The sequence below is a fragment of the Mytilinidion resinicola genome (genome assembly GCF_010093595.1).
Source record: "Mytilinidion resinicola strain CBS 304.34 unplaced genomic scaffold BDZ99scaffold_10, whole genome shotgun sequence".
In the NCBI taxonomy this organism is placed as follows: Eukaryota; Fungi; Ascomycota; class Dothideomycetes; order Mytilinidiales; family Mytilinidiaceae; genus Mytilinidion; species Mytilinidion resinicola.
Genome location: NW_022985446.1, coordinates 1,617,120 through 1,631,302, shown reverse-complemented (window position 1 = coordinate 1,631,302; position 14,183 = coordinate 1,617,120). Strand labels below are relative to the sequence as shown.

General features: G+C 53.2%; 4 protein-coding genes across 4 annotated transcripts; 2 read left to right on the top strand and 2 right to left on the bottom strand.

The window, feature by feature from the left end:
- Positions 1–1,121: 1,121 nt before the first annotated feature.
- On the bottom strand, positions 1,122–1,713 carry BDZ99DRAFT_521146 (uncharacterized protein; the record flags this gene model as incomplete). Its single annotated transcript, XM_033725594.1, has 2 exons — positions 1,122–1,373; positions 1,432–1,713. The coding sequence occupies 2 exons, from the start codon at positions 1,711–1,713 to the stop codon at positions 1,122–1,124; spliced, it is 534 nt and encodes a 177-aa protein (XP_033576795.1).
- A 7,195-nt stretch (positions 1,714–8,908) lies between these two features.
- On the top strand, positions 8,909–9,406 carry BDZ99DRAFT_521145 (uncharacterized protein; the record flags this gene model as incomplete). Its single annotated transcript, XM_033725593.1, has 1 exon — positions 8,909–9,406. The coding sequence occupies one exon, from the start codon at positions 8,909–8,911 to the stop codon at positions 9,404–9,406; it is 498 nt and encodes a 165-aa protein (XP_033576794.1).
- Positions 9,407–10,247: 841 nt separating this feature from the next.
- BDZ99DRAFT_532569 (uncharacterized protein) lies at positions 10,248–11,672 on the bottom strand (the record flags this gene model as incomplete). Its single annotated transcript, XM_033726486.1, has 1 exon — positions 10,248–11,672. A coding segment is annotated over one exon (1,425 nt), but the record flags the coding sequence as incomplete, so codon positions are not given.
- Positions 11,673–12,653: 981 nt separating this feature from the next.
- On the top strand, positions 12,654–13,262 carry BDZ99DRAFT_521143 (uncharacterized protein; the record flags this gene model as incomplete). Its single annotated transcript, XM_033725592.1, has 1 exon — positions 12,654–13,262. One exon carries the CDS (start codon positions 12,654–12,656, stop codon positions 13,260–13,262), a length of 609 nt encoding a protein of 202 aa, XP_033576792.1.
- Positions 13,263–14,183: the final 921 nt, after the last annotated feature.

Below are 14,183 nucleotides of genomic sequence, written 5' to 3'. Positions count from 1 at the left end.
AAGAAAAGCAAAGAAATCAACTCTCTTTGTGCGACCGCCAGAACGCAGCCCGGGCTTTCGCCAGACCATACAAGAAAAACCAACAAACTCCACCGGCAGATCCAGCCACCCAGTGTCTCTTCCGCTACACAGCTCGAACCCTAACATCGTCTTCTCAGATCTCATGAAATCCCTCCCCCTTGCCAGTCATCATTCAGCTTTCTCAGCGCGTAGCCCTGGAACACCTCAGCATGAACTCTTTGGGCAACAAAATCGCTAACTTGCTACATCTTCACGTCTAGTATGCGACCCTCCCGGCCTGAAATACTTTCCTCCTTGTCCTCGTCCTCGTCCTCGTCCTCCTCCTAGCCACCGGCTCTTCATCCACCCTGCGACCTCCTCCCCCTCCCACCCCTCGACCCTCCTCCCTCCTCCCCTCCTCCACCTTCCCCATCCCTCGCCGCCTTACCTTTCCCCCAACCCCTCCCTCTCACACACTTACAGCGCGCGGCGCTCGAACGACCACGGTCGAATCACCCGGTGGAGGAGACATAATCAAGCTCAGCGGCGGGTTGCAGCTTGGGGAATGAGCAGGACGCACAATCAAGGTCGGACCAGGCCGACGCTTGGTACTGGAGGATGTACAATCAGCTCGACCCCGGGGGTGATGCCTGGGGCTGGATATACTGGACGATCAGACTTAACGGCCAAGCTTAATATGGGACGCCAGATCCGTGACACCACGCTCGCATCGGTCTTGAGACTACAGAGGACTCCAAACGGCGCCACAACATCTTCACCAGCCGCGCGATAGAGTGCTGGTTCGCAGAGGAAGGGATAAAGGCTGAAAAATCAACTGGATTTGAAGCGAGGAGATTGCGACACGCGTTTCTAGCCTCTAAATTGGCTATGAGCTCGTTTTCGTTTGGATCGAGCTCCACTATCCCCGGCACCCCGTAAAGGTTCGAGCTCATCGCCGGAGTCCCTCCATTTCTCACACGAACCCCCAAACCAAATCGCCGAGACTCCAGAATCGAACCCCCCAAATCGCTATCTCAGCACGAGGAGGCATATCACGCCCAACCGCCATCAGCTGACTGTCTAGATCGCAGCTGCTAGCCAGAGTCCGCCAAACCACGGTATCAAAACGGCAGATCGCCGCGAACGAGCAGCCAATCTGCAGCGTCGTGTCTAGTAACTGGCAACTGCCCCCCCAGCGCGAGCGGCGGCGCGGCAGGAACAGAGATCTCGACGCTCCAGCGGCCAGCCTGGTCAATGTCGCACTCAACCAGCCGCACAAGCGCCCCCTTGGCGTAGACGTAGACGACGAAGCGCTCCAGCGCGGGCAGGGTGCGTTGGAGGCGGATGAGGTCCTGGCGCTCGATATGAAACGCCTGCGCGTCACACAGTCAGTATATGATGTTGCATTTGCAGGAAAAGTGTTGCGCATACGTGGTTGTATCCCCGAGCTCCATCAACGTTGATCACCATCTGCCGTACGCTCGGGCACTGGTACCGGTACAAGATGTCCAGAAAAACGCTCTTCGCGACTGCGAAGGGGCGTAGGGCGAAGAAGACGTCGGCGGGGAGACTACGGCCATGTTGCCGGATGATCTGCTTGAATTGCCGCGTTGAGAGCCAGCCTGCAGGCGCGTACGTGGTGGAACCTTGTACGGGCACGAAGGGCTGCTGATCGCGGCGGAAGAGGCTGGCGATGGTGGAGAAGAGGCCCATTTTAGCAGAGAAAGGGGTGGTGAAGATGAAGACTTGGAGGTTTGAAGAAGCAAGACAAGGGAGCTGCGCCTGAACTTGAAGAAATGTTAGAAGCTGAGGAAGTCAAGATCTGAAGGTTCGAGGAGTTTCAGTTGACGCTGCCCATGGGGTGAAGGTTGCCAGTGTGCCAAGCCTCCATGGCGACAGGATCGAACCACAGCAACACTCCCAAGCAAGCGAAAGCTTCTTGCTCCTATATCAGACGAGCGATACTGACTTCCTGCACGCGTCTATCGCATGTCAAGATCCCCCTGGGCCGTTCGACTTCAACAGCACTACGACAAACACTCCAGAACGCGGTCAACGCCATCGTTCATACCCGGACCATTCTCCCCACCCCTCCCAACACCATCACCACACAACTCCTCATCGCCCGGCCCATCGCTAGACCAGGCAATCTTTCTTCATTGCGGTTTCCCAATCGAGCATCTCGGCTACCAGCGCCGCTGATTCGCTACCAGCATACTAGGTCCGGCGATCCACGGCGCGTCGCGCGACCGGCACCAGCCCGCCAAAGCTTATTTCAACCGCCCTCATGCTTCAAGCCTCGACGATCGGACTTGAAGTATGGGACAGGAAATCGTGATGCGGGCCGTAGGGATCCCCGCAGGTTACTTTTGGGACTTGTAGACGGCTTTATAGGGCCGGCCTTGGCGGATAGCCTGCGCCTGAATTCAGGTTGCAGATAGTACTAGCGAGAGTCCCGCAAGCTCGTCGGTGAGCAGGCTTGTCTACTCTTTTTAGCCATTTGTTAGCCCATACGGAGTCACAGTGGCGTAACCACTGCTTCGGGCCTGCAAGATCTGCAAGGCCCCGCTATTTCTTAACAACTTGCATAACGGCCTCGACCTCGCAGCCAAACCCAGGCCGGCGGCAACCCATGGTCCATGAGGCGAGGAAACCCATAAGGATACTATCATCTACGACATTATTTGTTGGCCCCACGACGGCGGCCATAGCTTGACAATCACCCGGGGGCCCTAAAGCAGACGAAGCAAACGGCCTGCGCAAGCGGCAGCGAACAGCCGAAGCCGGACAAAACAACTGGGAATCTGCTTATCTCTCTGAGATTCCTTAAACTTTTGACGAAGAAGACACACACGCGGGCATCCTTAAACAGTGTCCAGCTGCTTCAACAGACCAAGGAGGACGCCGCGACAACTGCTGCACGACTTCCAAGTTGTATCATTGCTAGAGGCTGCCGGACAGCCCGCAGCTCTTATATCCCCGTTCGACGATCTAAATGACGGAGCGAAGGACTCCCAGGAACAACGGAAACTTTGAGAGATTGCCTGGTTGACAAGGCCAGATCCAAGAACCTGAGCGGAGCGGCGCTTAAATTACGACTGATGTTGCATTCAGAAGATCGACTGGCAACATGACGCTTTCTTGCCTAGTGCAGACCTCCATGAATGAGGAGAGCTGCGTGGGGAAGAAGGACAGGGCAAGCAAGGAGTCGTAGAAAGAAGATTGAGATGAGGTGTGAGATTCAATCAGATGAATATCTTTCAGCATCTGCGACCAGGCTTCAAGACTAGCCCTTTACGAATCGGAAGATTGGAAAGATATGAATATTTGGCGCTGCAACGAAAAAGAGTGGAGAATTGTGGTCCAAAGACGACTGACAAAAGGGCGGGCCTTTGGAAATTATGGGTTTGCTGGCTGCACAGCTCGAACCTCGGGAAGAAAGTTGTGAAAGATGAAGAAGAAGGAGATGAACTAAAAGCAATCGCACGCTTACCTGCTATTGTTTTTGAGCTTTGAGATAAGATTTTGCGGCATAATTAACAATTTACGAAACGGAGTAAGGGGAAAAGAAATTGGAGAATCAAGAAGAGAGTGAGGAAAGTATCAGACTCTGACAATGATGGACAAGAAAGACTCACCACAGCGACATCCCGGCACTTACCAAATCGCAGCTTCGCACTACCCTTCTGGACCAACCATACAGCCGCCCAATAAATCCACCGCCAAGTCTCTACCCAAATGAAGATGACTTCGAGATATTGAAGCCAGCGAACTCGCTCCATCGATGCCCCTGACTCTACTGGACTGCCATCCCAAGATCAGCGCTTTCGAATATCTCCACTACTCTTAGCCCAAAACCCACCCTTCAAGCCACTGAGCGACAAGAAAAGAAAAACGAGGGCCGTATCAGGCCCGCTACTCAACTCGGCGGTAGAGCTTCCAAATGGCTGATATAGAGCAGGATACCGGAAGCAGAAAGCAGATCAGGACGAAAGACCTCCTAAATCCCCCGTCGCTTGCACTAACATCAATCACGAACTACCCGCTCAACGCCCATTTGTCTAGCGACGAGATGAACAAAGGAGTATCGCGGAAACGCAATCATATACGAAGATGTCGGACCCGGCGAACGCCGCGACTGCTGGACTTTGCCCACTCGTAAGGATATGAACGTCCACCGAGCCCTGCTAATTTTGGCCCGAATCCCACCCTCCAAGCCATTGGCTGGCAAGAAAGGACAAATAAGGGCCAGTTCATATCCAACAGCACAATACTGGTATACGCTGCCAACGTTTCAACCATCTACTAGAAGGAGAGCGATAGTCAGGACAAAGGCCATCCCCTAGACGACGCCGAATGGACCGGCATCCATCATGAATCACCAGCGTAACACCTCTCCGAAGATACGGAAGCAAAACCGTAACAAAAATGTCGGGCCCGGTGGACATGATATGGTGCTGGCACGCCGCCCGTTCGTGGGGAGTTGCGTCCACCGAGCCCTGTTGATCTCGGCCCGTCTTTCACTTTCCACGCCATTGAGCGACGAGAAAGGGATTAGTGAGGCCGTTGCGTATCCAAGAGAAATATGAAAGTCGCAGGCTGCAAGCGACTCGTTCCGAGCAAAAGTACGGGACCATCCACGGAAGAGGTAACGAAAGGGAGGCAAAAGACCGACCTTGTATCGACCAATCATTTGAGCGACGCCTGCTTGAATCATCAGCTTCAGCTTCCATCTTCTTCAGTCATCCAAAACCAAGAAGTAAGGAAGAGAAATAGTACACGGATATGTCGGAGCCGATGGATAAGAAGGCGCTGGCGCGAGCCGTTCGTAGGGCAAAAGTCCACGGAGCTCCGTCAATCTTGGCCCATAACTTTTCTCTCAAGCGATTGAACGGCAGGAAAGGACTTTGTAAGGCCGACGACCACGCCAAACAATCAGAGGAATGCGTGCAGCAAGCCATGAGATCCGATGCTGAATGCGAACATACCTCTTGCAACACACTCTCCTCAACACTTCGGCAACATTGCAATCGCGACATAATTCTCAACACTCCTCGAATTTCTTCAACATCCACTACACCAAAGCTTCAGCTCTTTCTTCACAACGAGCAAGAAAGCAAAACGATGCACGATGAATACGAAATGTCGGAGCGGGTGCGAGGTACCAAGCACTAGTCGTGGGGTCTGCCCCCGCCGAAGTAACGGCCAGCCATTGCCAATCCGTTGTTAGAACACACCGAAGTGTGATTCGATCTTGAGAAGAGCAGATGTTCATCTTGCTCCGTGGGTATTTGTTCTTGCCTCCAGTATCAGTTTCAAGCCATGGAGCGACAGGAAGCTAGCCAAGAGGCCGAGGAGGTGGTGTAATAGAGAGTACAACGACAAGCTGGCTAGAAAGAGAAGATAGAAATGCCTACTGTAGTGGTGCTTTGGATCAGATCGCAGTCTGGCGAGGAAGAAGCCCGGAGAGAATTCAGGAAAGAAGGGGCGGAGAAGCTTACTCGCGTGCCTAGGATTCATTAACACTCTGTTGCCGTCACTAACTCAAGATATTAGAAAGAGAGGTCTGAAATCAAATATGAAGATGTCGGAGCTGGTCAGTGTAGTTTCTAGTGGAGAACCAATGGTGGGGTCAGCTGCTGCCGAAGCAACGGCGCCGACTTGCCAATCCGTCGTAAGGAAATACCGAAGTATGATCCGATCTTGAGAAAGGCAGGTGTTCATCTTGCTCCGTTGGTGTTTTATCTTGGCCCCACGTGTGCCCTTCAAGCCACAGAAAGGCAGGAAGATCCAGGGGGTTGGGCCGTGCCAGAAGGAAATGGAAGAGATTCGATACAGAGGGCGCTTGAAAAATGGAAGGAACTCTCACATTGGTTATTCTCGGGCATGCCTGGCTTGATGGCAAGTAAGCTGCGCAAAAGCCGCTATACGATCCGAGAGAAAAAGCGACTCTGCTAATCGACTTGCCTAGAAATTGTCAGCACACTTCGATGATGCCTTTGGAAGGAATCAAGTAAGCAAAGAGCGACGAAAATGTGGAAAATGTCGGAGTTGGCGTGAATGGATAGACATCTTCTTTTCTGGGCCACCAATGGTGAGATCTGCCACTGCCGAAGCGATGGCGATCCATTACCAATCCGTCGTTGGGATATACAGAAGTAGGATCCGATCTTGAGATAGGTAGATTTTCATCTTGCTCCGTTTTGATGTTGGCCCCAGCTAGGACCTTCAAGCCATTGAAAGGCAGGAAGGTCTGATAGGGGCCGTAGCGGATGAGGTCGAATAGCGGGGAGAGACAGGAACGGAGTGCATAAGGAAAGACGATGCATACAATTGCAGGGCTTCGTGGAGTTGACTCTCAACGCCGCTCTATGGATGGGGTATGTGCGCTCAATTCCCGTTATTGCGAGGCTAAAGCCGTAACAAGATTCAAGAACCGTGTATAGTCGAGGAAGAGCCTCAGAAAAGCTACCTTTGGTACACAGATTTGGTGCGATGAGAGGAATGATCGTTTCAGGACGAAGATACGAAAACACTATCCAGATCGATGGAAGGTTACTCGCGGTAAGGCAGCCATGAAACCTTGACTAAAGCTAATGCGCAGTATCCGAATGAGGCATAATGAATAAATCTACAAGACAAGTGCGAGCGAGAATGCTGAAACCGAGATAGGATGGACGAATCTGAGGGACTTTCTGACATACCGAGAAGGCTTCCTTCGTTACGCAACAAAGCATATTAGGTTGATGAGTTGAGGAAGAAAGTTTGAGTTTGCAAGAGATAGGAGCCGGAAGCAGGAAAAATGGAAGAGCAGAGTGAGCATCTGAGAGTGGATGCTGATGCCCAAGCAAAAAGATTGGCTTGAATCTCACAGATTCGGCATTGCGGAGAGAAAGAATCGACAAGGAAAAGGTACGTCATCGCGCATAAAACGATCAACACTGAGAAGCAAGCAGAAGGGTAGAATTCCTAAAGACTCGAAATCTAATCAGCCTACCGGGAAGGTATGACTGGGAGAAAATTTAAGAAAGCGCGACTAGGAAAGTGGATCGAGATGCCGAGAGCACCCACCTGAAGCAGCCGCTGCTGTGGATGAGATACAATAGACTGTCTGCGGAGTGTTGCATATGACTCTAGCAGCCGAAACTTGGAAAGGACGGACTGTATAGAGACAAGGACGAAGCTAGAGTGGGGTCGAGAATGATGAGACATTTGCGAGACGAGATCTGACGGAAAGACGAAGCTGATGCTAAAACGCAGGAGAGAATCGACGTCAACAAGTCGCTTTGTGCGAGCGATGAGATCCCGTACTCCACCCAAGAGATACTTGCGGTCAGAGTGTGTTGTTGACTTACTAGCGATGGGAGGACTGAAGGTTCGTACGTTGGAACTTGGAACGGGACATTGACGACAGGGAGAGTTGGAGGGCTCGCAGGAGAGAACGTAAAGCTGACGCATATACCAGAAGTAGAAGGAGCCAGACAACAATGAAAAGAAGGCATCCACCGAGGAGAGCCCGCCCGCGAAATGTGCAAGGCCAAACATGAAAGGACACCTGCACGCGCCTTCCGAGATCATCAGACCCATTTCCGAGAAACATAGGCTCAGATTTGAACGGTATTGGCGATGAACTAGAAAACAAACACTCAGAGAGGGCTCGCATACCTGAATGCTATACAGCAAAGTTGTGTTCGCTCCGTGCATAACCAGATCCATGGAGGTTCCGGGCACATCTCCTCTTTCCTCGGCAATAACGACGTCAACGGCCTGTGTGACCTGGTCTGCTGTCCGCACATTTCAAATGAAGGATCCCCGAGTCGACACTATAGACTCCAAGAACACTCGAGCATCCAAGATGATCCCAGCCTACGCTGAATATTGCACAAGCTGACCCGGGACTTAGACATAGCTCCTTTTGTTCGATCGTCGGACTGGCGGGAGGCCCCGCTTCGAAACATGAACAGCCTTTTGAGGGAACCATTCGGAGGAAGCACAGACCATAGCGCACGTGACGAGCCCCTGAAGGCCAAGAGGACCTGAGAACGCTCAGATGGAAAGCCCGATGTCATACCAACACCCCAAGCACTGGTATCCAGAGTATCCAAGAGTCCGGTCCCTTGAAAGAAGATGTTTGTATTGGCCAGCATGGGTTCCAAACGTCGATGCCCGTCTGGACTTGTGGCATTCCTTGAACGCACCGAAAAGATTCGGCATCCAGTATCTGGAACAAAGATCGCCGTCCATCATACATGGTCTTTTTATCCGACTGAGGGCAGCTGTATGCAGCTTGGGGCTCGACAATGCCATCAAGATCGAAAAACAGGGCGACTCGCGCAGAGTCGGAGGAGATGTAAGACAACGTAAAGACCTGAGAAACCGAAGACCTGGAGAGCCGCAACCCCAGTCAGCGAAGCCTCAAGAGAGAAACAGCAGTCATTCCAGTAGAAATGTACGATGGAGGAGAGTCCCGAGATTTGCGTCACCGTCCCTCGAGATGTCATCCTTCCATCGATCGACACCGGGCAGTCGCAGTAGTCAGGCCTCGGAGGCCCGTGAGGAACCCCCATTAGGCGGCCACTGAAACCTGCCCGGGCAATTTGGTTTGCTCTTGGCTGGCGTAGTGGGGACCGACCAGGAGAGAAGCTCGGCCCCCAATGAATAGCTCAGCCGGGCATTGAGGAGACTGAAAGAGGAAAAGAGCTGGTAGATTCGAACTTACCAGGAACTCAATCATCGAGGTCTTGTGGTGGGCAGAGGTTTCTGGGCCTTGCCGAAGGCCGACAGCCCTCCTAGGCAGGTCGCCGATGCCCTACTCGCGGTGTGCGTGGCTAAAAAAGAGGATGGTCAGCACAAGCTCTCATTTAAGCGAAGATGGTCCCACCAAGGGAGAGCAAGAGATGCCAGCGTGATGGAGGAAGACTCATCGCCACCTTCGCCAATTCGAAGCCCTCATCACCAGCTAGCAGCGACGTCGACGCCCCGGCGTGCCATCTTGCTCCGAGAAGGTCGAGTACAGCTTGTGAAGGCACTTGGGTGTGAGAGGGGAGATGAAGAAGGCTTACGAAAGGTGAGTCCTGTCACCGCAGCGGACTGTTGGTGTGGCAAAGAACGACGCCTCCGCCGCCCTGGAGGCCTCCGCCTTGCCCACTGCATCTGCTGCCCTCGCCTAGGATGCCATCCAGGTCTTGGTATGTCGTTGCAGGCCGCACATACCGACGTTGTGGTGGAGGATGTGTGGGTGGGTGAGAAGGAGAAGAGGTTGAGGGGCGAAGAGGCAGCGAAGTTGGTGTTGACTCGGGAATCCACACAGGATTTTCGACGCCCCGGCAACGTCAGCGCCAAGACGGGCAATGTCCTCCCCACCTCACCACTATACAGCAGGCTGAGGATGAACAACCCTGGCTGAAGCTCCTCTAGCAGCTGTAGGAAAGGGTATGGCATAGATACCCTCAGGCAGGAGGAGGAAGGAGATCAAGGCTAATGTTCGGCCGCCCATACAAGCTTCTCCGCCACCCTCAGGAGCGGCAAAATGCGTATCTATTTCATCAAAACTACTCAAAAAAGCAGCGCAAATCAAAATGAAAAGTAGGGAAACGGCACGGGACGCTTCGTCGTGTGAGCTAATCTACCCAGATAGTGAATCGTAAGCACGTAGGGGGGCCTCAGGGGCAGTCATGTTATCAAACCTTCCACAACGCGAAGGTGAAGGCAGCCCATGATCAGAATCACCAGACCTTCTCCGCCTACACCCGGATCTAGGTTCACCGTCCTTCTTCCTCAAGCTCACTCATGAAACCTAACCCTCTACAACCTCTCTCAGCGCTGGCACGCACACTTCCTAGAGCCCCTGACATCGACACCCATATCTCCAATTCCACCGTCTCCAGCCTCAGATCCACGATGCCGCATCACCTCAAGCTCAGCATGCCCCGAGAACGCTTTCGCTGGCTCCGTAGTGACATCAAGTGGCAAATCAAGAGCGCATACCGCATGGTCGGCGGCCTAGCACGCAAGATCGGGCGGCAGGTCAAAAAGGCTGGACACGGTGTGCAGTGGCTTCTGGGAGCTCTCAGTCCCTTCAAGAAATCACAAACGACAAGAGAAGCTGGCCTGAACTTCGAACTGGAGGAAATTAGGGGCTATTAGGAGCATCTATCCACACCCTCCGTCATCTACCCTCGAAATTGCCATCAACAAACTACAAAAAGGAGGAAAAAGCCATCTACTCGAACAACCCCACGACAACCTCATTCCTCACGCCTCACACTCATATAGCCACCCCCCATCTCCGGCCCACTCGCAGGCGCAGAATCCCGAAACTCCAGACTCGACGAATCCCTGACATGCCCTCTCTTATTCGTCTTCCCATCCCGCCGCTTCTTCAACACACACCACCCAAAAATCAGAATCCCAACCACACTCAGCCCCGCAAACGCAATCCCCCCAACTGCCGCACTCGAGACCCCCTTCCCGCCCCTCGGAACCCCAGACGCGCTGGCCGCCGCCGCACCCGTCCCCGTCGCCACAACCACCCTCGTCGACGCGCCCTGCCCTGCCCCCGTCGTCCCCGCCCTCCCAATCGTCGACACCCACTCCCCTCCCCTCGGCGCGCCCGGCGGCCCCACCCCAGCGCCCGCCGCTGTCGAGCCGGTCGCTAGACTCCTCACCCTCCCGATCTCGCCCCCGTTCACACCATCAACCGGGTTCACAACCCCGACAACCCCGTATTTCACGCACTTCCAGCCAATTGAGTCCGTGCCGCCGGCGTCGAAGAAATACACCGGCTCGGCGGCGGTGGCGAGGTAGAGCTCCCACACCGGCATGGGCGTCAGATCCTGCCTTCCTACCCGCTTGTTGGTGGCGGCGGTGGGGGTGGGGGAAATGGGGATGTACCAGCTTTCGTCGACGACGCCGGACCAGAACCCCGGAGCGGTGGTGTTGGCGTAGGGTGTGCAGGGGTGGTCGGCGGACGACTGGGCGATGGAGTGGTTCGTGGCGTGCGGAAAGGGCGGGAAGGCGAAGTGGAGGTAGCTGGGGATTGGGAGGGTGAGGGCGGCGGGGACGAAGTCGTAGTAGGGCGGCTGGATCCAGATGGTGTTGGTGGCGAGGGGTGGGGGGGTTGCTGTGAGGCTGCTTCCGGGGGTGGATGGGGGTGGGGACGGCGTGGGAGATGGGGCGTTCGAATCTGAGGCGGTTTTGGAGTTCGAATTAGAGTTGGACGAGGAGGGGGTGTCTTGCTTTGAGACTGGCTTGGGTACTGGTGAGCTCGTTGGGCGGGCGGAAGATGTGGGGATTGGATTCGCTGGATGAGAAGAAGATGGGAGATTCGGGGCTGCTGGCTTGGTTGGCGGGTTCGTGGGGGAAGATGTTGATGAGGGTCTGGTGTAGGGGGGCTGGTAGTATCTTCGTACGTCTTTGGAGGTTGAGGCCATGGCGATTGTCTTGGGGAGGAAGGCTCGTGGATTGATGCTATTGGATTGTGGGTACGAAGATCGATCGGGTTCGCAGACAGAGGATGATGGAGATATGGTGAGATGAGGGGCATGTGGTTGGACTCCCAGCTGGCTTGGGCATTTGGCATGTGCTTTGCACGGATCATCTTCAGACGATACATACTCGGGATATGGAAGATAGCTTCGTCCGTATCTAGGTATATCAATTTCTTTGAGGAACTACATATTTTTGGAGATGTTAATTGAGGTGATGAAGGGGGAATACCTCCCTTCGCTCTGGTTTCACCGGCTCGAAGATCGATTTACGAGTCGCATCCAAGTTCATCGCTCCTGAGGATATCATACTAATACATCCCCTGATCCCTCGAATTCCTTTGCTAAGTTCGAAATTCAAAATTCAAGGCGCTATCACGTGCAATATGAGTATGTGGCATCCGCAGCTTAACCTCGCCAACGTCCGTGCGCGCAAGAACAATGTCTAGGTCACACGGGGAAACCCAACTGCTGATAAAAGTAGGCACGGGGCATTTGCACGCAGGTGACGCTTCCAAGGTTTCGAGCAAGGACACGGAGTTCTCCGTCTTGGCACCCAGGTGAAGTCGTCGCGGTGAAGGTCGATATGTCGTGACGTCACACTTGAGCCATGCGGTGAACACCGGTGTTCCTTTGCAATGGACGAGGACACGTCGCCTTGGTGGGGCTCGGGGTGGAGTGGTATGTTTAGGCTTGCTCTTTGATCATTCTTTTGCTGCGAGTTTCTTTAGCTCTGAGATCTTTTCACATCTGGTGCTGCGAGAACCCTGTGTCCTACATGACGAAGTCTCGGTGAGTGTCTCAGAGCTTCTCATAGTATCTTAAAAGCCATCTTCCTCTGACTTCAGTTCTTCTTTATCTTATCTGCAGCAGCCGCCCTGGATAAAGCTGCTCTACCAAGAAGTTGATAGATTGTTGTACAACGCTAATATCATTGTGAAGATTGACAGGCGCATTCGTAAGCGTTGACATAGCTCAATTGAACATGTGCATCCTCAAAGATACATCGTAGGACAATATATACCACTGTTCATTTTGAACCTGCGGATATATAAAGCACTCAAACCCAACTCTCGATATCTTCTTCACCAATTTGAAACCCCCTCAAATTTCAACAAAATTTCAGACTCAAAACATCAAAGTCAACCAAATCACAAACACATCAGAATGCCACGCCACTGGAGTTCCCCTCCTGCTGTTGGCCGCGACGCTTCCCAACAGTCGAGCCAACCGAATAATTCCGCTAGTCACGAAGATGAGACTGAGCAACGTCAGGCGAGATCTGAGCGCGATTCCTGGACGCTCAATACCACAAAAGAAAAAGGCAAGACGGATGAAGACAAGAGGCTTAAACGTGCCTCCGACCGTCTTGCTTGGCCTGCTGAAGAGCCACGCGGACGTAGCAAAACGAGCGAAGACCGCCAGGAAGACGCTCTCGTGGAAAGGCTCCGTAATCGTGACCGAAGCGCTGACCGGCCTTTGATCTACAAGCAGCTTTTCCAGCCGACCATTCGGCGTAGAGAGTCTCGAGGCTCGAAGAACCGCCGCAGTTCTTCTGCTCAGCGACAACTCGAAGAAGACAAGAAGAATTCTACGTCTGAGATTGACGAGTTCGTTGCAGTAGAGTTGGCTGAACGTGATGGTCCATCACGTCAACGCAAGCACGCCATAACGAGGGCACCCCGCCTACAGCGGCGGGCCTCCTCCAAGGATCGGAAGTCGGGGGCGAAGACTGATCGTAACGATCAGTTTGATGATATAATTGACAACTTTTAATGGCTTACTGCCATGAATCGTCACTCTCCCGATCTATAAATCTGATCTTGGGAACTTCAGCATTCCAGGAGAACGTATACCAGTCGCAACGTCATGTTCTGGGCTATTCAAAACTGTCGAAGGCACAAAGCCTTTAGTTCCTCTTGCCTGGCAAGTGTCATGCTTACACAACCAGAGCACTAATCTATATGTGCACATAAAGTGCTAACGTACTCCACAAGCGAGCGGCCCACCCAAGCGAGTGGCCCACCTCATCACCGGAACGCGCTCCGTTAACTTTCAACCACCATGCCTCAACAACGCAATACGCAATCAATTCAAAAAGAAGGCCAGATATGCATAGCTATCTCAGCAATCGATAAAAAGCAGTTTAAGAGCGTGCGACGCGCTGTTGCAACATACAACGTCCCCCGAACAACCCTACGACGACGACGCGCCGGAACAACCGCCCGACGCGATTGCGAGCCCAATTCAAAGAAGCTTACAAAGCTGGAGGAATCAGTTGTTATTCAACATATAATTGACCTGGATTCGAGAGGGTTTGCACCGCGGCTGAGCGCTGTACAAGATATGGCTAATAAGCTGCTAAATAAGCGCGGTGCCGGCCAGGTTGGCAAGAACTGGCCATACAACTTTGTCAAGCGGACTGATGAGCTTCAAACACGGTTTAATCGAAAGTACGATCACCAGAGAGCCCTATGCGAAGATCCAAGGATTATTGCGCCGTGGTTTGAGCTTGTGCGCAATACAAAGGCGAAGTACGGTATTACGGATGACGACTCCTACAACTTCGATGAAACCGGCTTCCAGATGGGTGTTATCTTAATAGGAGTAGTTGTTACAGGCTCCGAGAGACGGAATCGACCAAAAGCTATACAACCAGGCGATCGCGAGTGGGCCACCGTAATCAAGGCCATCAAC